General features: G+C 29.7%; 1 protein-coding gene across 3 annotated transcripts in view; it reads right to left on the bottom strand.

The window, feature by feature from the left end:
• Positions 1-3,628: 3,628 nt before the first annotated feature.
• Positions 3,629-5,384, bottom strand: part of LOC115245407 (ceramide kinase) — a 29,463-nt gene continuing 27,707 nt past the window's right edge. For all 3 annotated transcript variants that reach the window (XM_029823714.1, XM_029823715.1, XM_029823716.1), the window contains 2 exons: positions 4,964-5,127; positions 3,629-3,896 (listed from right to left, as the gene is read on the bottom strand). In XM_029823714.1, coding sequence (XP_029679574.1) covers positions 3,812-3,896; positions 4,964-5,127 — 249 coding nt within the window. In that variant the 3' untranslated portion in view covers positions 3,629-3,811. The remainder of the gene's footprint in view (positions 3,897-4,963; positions 5,128-5,384) is intronic.

Here is a 5,384-nt window from a genome sequence, read left to right as displayed (position 1 = left end):
TATATATATTCATTTACATATCTATACAATTTCTGGTATCTTATGGCTACAGAATTCTATCTTGAATGTAATCCCGGTAATGTTCAAAATGGACCCCTTCACGAAGAATTGCTTCAACTTACTATCTTATTAATACTTTAAGTTTAAACTGCCCCAAAAAAAGAAAAAAAATACAATCGCGCCAATGATGCACTGCAAGATAAAATACGCAATAGAGAGCAACTCTCTCACGAATCTTTATAATTCTATATAAAACTATATAAATCTATGATATGTTATTTTATTTAAAGGAATAAATTACACCCGCATAAGCCTGCGATATAATTTTTACGTCAAGGAGTCTAATTTTCCTTAAAAAAGAGTTCTCAAAGTGTAATCTTCCATAAAATAGATATATTGTGTCATTTCCTAGCTGCGTGACGTTAAAGTTTCTACGAAAGCGAACGCGATCGCGAATGTTGTAGCGTAGCACCGATAAGTTTATTATAGTTACATTATATTATAGAGATGTAAAAAAACCGTTCTTTTTCTAATAGAAAAAAAATAGTTGAAAAAAAACGTCTTTTCATTATTTTTTTAAATATAATATTTTTCTTTATATTTTTTTTAACATAAAAAAAACATTTTTTATTTATTTTTTTTCGGAATTTTTTTACTTAATTAAAAATAGTAATTACATAACTATATAGACAATTGCAAAGCGAGCAGCATCTAAAATAATAATGATTAATTCAAATCTATCATCTAAAAAGTTAAGAATAATGAAAAAACAATTTGCAATCAAAATATAAAGGTTTTAAATATCTGAAAAAAACAAAAATTTGGAAACGAGGCTTGTTTTTTTTCATTGAAGAAACCGTTTTTTTGTGAAAAAAAATTTGTTTTTTTCTATTTACATCTCTAACTATGTGAATAGAACGCGACTGTTTATAGTGTCGTTTACGCTGCTTCGCTATTATTGCATCAATTAAACTCCACGCTTGCAGCGAAAAATTCGTCTATGTCTATAATTATCCACGACGCAAAATAGTACCTTTAAAACATTAAAAATAAGAAACGTGCCGTTTATAACATCACACTCAATTGTGAATATTTTCTGCGGATGTCATCATAAATAAATCGCGAAAAGATGTTGAGGCAAATATGAATATTTCGATACTAAAGAGCAAATGGAAGAAAAAGTTGGATCGAAAATCAAAAAATACTTTTTATTGTTTTTTTTTCTGCTCATTTCAATTTTATCTCCTTTCTTCAATTTGTTCTCACGGTCAAAGTATATACATTTGCATATAAATATTGATACACGAGACGTAAATAATCCACGTCTCACATACTGTATTACATGTCTTTTCATTGTAATTAATGTGTGTGTATACAAATATCCTAATCTAAATACTTTCGTGAATAAAGACGACTATCGCTAGAAATAATTAATCTTTTACTTGTTAATAATATGCAGATTTTGAAATTAAGTTCATAATAAAGCTCAAAACCTTTCCGTACGATTTAAGCACCATTTTCGTATCCTGTTCGTCTTTACACATGAAAAAATGCTAAAAATATAAAAAAAGCTTAGCGGATTGTAAGAACGTTAACGTACGAGTCACGCTTAAATTGCACTACGCGCGCGGTAAAGTTAATTATTACTTAAATTTATTACGGATAATACGATATTGCATTTACTATTAATTGCGAGTTTTTTGTCGCTAGAATAAATTTATAATCAATAACAGGATATGTATATGTAATAAATTTAAGTAATTAAGTAAATTAAGTAAATTTAATCTCCCTACATCACGCTTTGAATTTACTACAGCCATTAATAATACAAAACGCTGTAAGTACAAAATGTAAAAGTACAACCAGCCTGATTATGGGCCAATTTCACCAAGTCCGGTTAGATGAACCGACGGTTAAAATTAGCAGGGTGGCCAACAGAAAATAGAGGTGAAGGAAAACCAAGCATTCATATCATTTCAGTTGGAACCCTGCTAATTTTAACCATCGGTTCATATAACCGGACTTGGTGAAATTGGCCCTATGTCATCGTCATTTTTTTTTTTGCGTTGCGAAATCATGATAAATGCAATCTCTGAATGGATTCTTAATAAATGACCCAATAGTGAATCGATAACAAGGTTTGTACGATTGCAATTTTCCGATTTTCAGAAAAATCATTTGCACAATGGTTTTTTTACTCCGAGATTTTTGTTGCTTGTTAATTGCAATATACAGGGTATTTCAAAAGTGAAGGTCAATTGCTTGGGAGGTGATTGGGGATCCAAAAATAAGAAAAAAAGTTGGTATGAACATAGGTCCAGAAATGAATTGTTTTCGAGTTATCGCCATTTTTATGTTGAAATTTCAAATTGCTTTGCTTTCGAATTTTTTGGTCAAAATTGAAAGGAGAAATGGTTTTATATTAATTTATTTTTTTGTATTTATTTATTATTTTATTTGTATTTTTTTTATTATTTTTTTCCCTGGGTAGTGCTAAAGTAGCCCGCAACTTTTATTTGACTTTAATTATGTTATAAAACTGATAAAAACCATCTCTTCTTTCAATTTTGACAAAAAAACTCGAAAGCAAAACAATTTGAAATTTCAACATAAAAATGGCGATAACTCAAAAACAACGTATTTCCAGACATGTTCATATCAACTTTTTTTCTTGTTTTTGGGTCCCCAATCACTTCTCGAGCGATTGACTTCCACTTTTAAAACATCTTGCATATAGGAACAGAATATATTAAATACAGGATTATACATAGATTGCGAAGATATAATATTTCTTTTTAGGCACGCCAATAAAATAGCATCGGAAAATGATTGTAATTGTATATGAAAATGTTTAAAAATGTGAATACAATATCATCTCGATTTGTCTCTTATCAAATAAATGTGCGAGCGATTAGCCTGGAATGTGTAATCGATAAGTGTGCGAACGGCGTTAATTTCAATTGAAATATGTTTCAACTTTTAAGCGTCGCACAACGCACAATCCGGATCAAGCAGACGTGTTGCGATAGTAATATACGCTGCTTCTTCCAATTAATATTTCGTATCTTAGGCAGCATCTTTTAAACTTGTTCAATGTACGTGTAAAATTGATTCATCAGAGTTACCGCAATTTACACAACGCTCTAGCAAGTGGAATGTTCAGTACTCTTGAAAAGTGTGTGAAAAATGACCAAGCAGTCATATTAAAAATGAAATAAAAGTTGAATATATAATTTCTGTACACGAAATAATGTATGCAATGGTAATGGTATATGCAATGGTATAAACCGAGGTGTATCGCTGTATCAATAACAGATTAAAAATAACGCTACTATTATCTAGATCTAGGATTATTTTTTAAAAATATTACGGAAAGACGTACGCGCAAAAACATAAATTCTCTCGTGTTGTATTATGTATATGCTTGGAAATATTAGCATGATCAAAAGTCTATTTTTTTTCTCTTTTTCTCTGTTTCATTTTTCTAGTATAACAAAACTTATAGGAAAATGACGAATGGTCACTCAAGGTCAAGTCCATATTTTCATCATGTGTCCCCCTCTGAACTCTACAACTTTTGTATAAAACATTTTTTTCCATCTTGCTTACTTTACGAGATATTTGCGTACGTTTATTAAAATGACTCACCCTGTATACATACATATATATATTATTATACTGTAAGACTGTAAGATAATCTCGCGAGGATGGATGACAGGGCAAGATAAAGGAACTTTAACGCTTTTGAGAGCGTTGCACAACGGGATCGCAACCTTAAAGTCTGACCGTTCGACGACCTCGTTCAGCTCATTCACATCGAACAACTGAAGCAGGTCGGTTCCCGAGTTGATTCTTGAGCTCGTCTCGTGTAAACCTTCAATAGTTGGCAGTGTACTCTGTACATAATACAGATACATTTAGCAGTTTAGTATAAAGTTTAATTTGATTCTAAGATAGATAGGCGCTTAACATCAAATAAATACAGGGTATCTACTCAAATTTTGTAAAAAAATTTCCTAAAAATTCCCTGATCCGGATATTTTTGTTCAAAATTCCAGGTAAAGAGAATATTTTAAAGAATTTTTGGTGCAATTTCGTAAAATAAATTTTTTTATTGCACATTTTTTATTTTCTAATGCTTTTCATACAAAGGGAAAACACAAAGCCGCTTAAGTTTCAAGTGCTAGATTTATAAACATATTGAAAAAAAACTGAATAGCTTTTGTTAAGATAATTTTTAACTTGCATAACATTTTCATTTTTTATCACTAAAAATTAAAATAAAGAATATGAACTCCATATTCAATATTTTGTTAAGTTATTCAATATACAGAGTGCCCCATTTTAACGTTCACACCGTCATATCTCGAAAATCATGCACTTTCAAAAAAAAATGTTTTAGACAAAAGTTATTTGATTCGAAGGGGGACATAAGAAAATGCCATTGGTTTGATCTTAGATAGTCGTTTGAAGGTCACATGAAGGTCATCTTTAATTTCTTAAATAGAAACCCCTATTTTTTATTATATATTCTTGTAGCTTAACTCGAGAGCTTTTCAAAACACTGTAATAAAGTATTTTTTCATTAAGTATTTTTTGAGTTATTTTATATCTTAATCTGACATATTTTGATATAAAAAATAAAATATCTCGTAAAATATTTAGTTTTCGATAATCTTACCGTAATACTTTTATGTACAGAATAATGAGAGAAATCAAATGATATAACAAAAAATAATTGTTTTTAAGAAAAAATATGTAATTATTTCAAAATATTAGTGTGAAAAAATAATTGTTTTTAAGGGGGGGGGGTATAGCTATATATTTCAAATAATACAAATCTTTTGGATATCTGTAGATAAATTCAAATTTGATCGCACACACATTCAAAGATTAAGACATCGATTAGCACAATATGTGCGTACTGATAATCTGAACGTTATCGCGTGTTTTGTTTACTCGCCTGATTTTCACATTGGTTTTGTCGATCACCTCACCGTCGCAATTCCATACGCTAAGCCGAGAGTTTGAACGAACTTGGTTCACCTCGTTTTCGAATTGCAGCGTCGGCAAAGAGCGGAATGTGAATTCTCTCGCTCGGTAGACCTCGACAAACGGTAGCTCATACTGCAATAAAGATCCGATTTTTTATAGGTTTTACACATATTTAAAAATTTTTGTTTTATACAATTAGAGTATATTATAATGTAATATAAATAATTTGAACATTTTAAACAGTATAAGCCTTATACATATATTTATATATGTATTGTTTTATAATGATACACACAGAATATGTATAAAGTATGTTAAAATGCAGTATATTACAATAGCAAATTAAAAATTTTATATTTCTCGTGTATTATAATATAGTTTTTAATATA

This window comes from Formica exsecta, unplaced genomic scaffold (assembly GCF_003651465.1).
Source record: "Formica exsecta isolate Colony F162 unplaced genomic scaffold, ASM365146v1 scaffold97, whole genome shotgun sequence".
NCBI lineage: Eukaryota > Metazoa > Arthropoda > Insecta > Hymenoptera > Formicidae > Formica > Formica exsecta.
The sequence above is the reverse complement of the archived record's forward strand: the minus strand, read 5'-3'. Positions and strand labels throughout refer to the sequence as shown.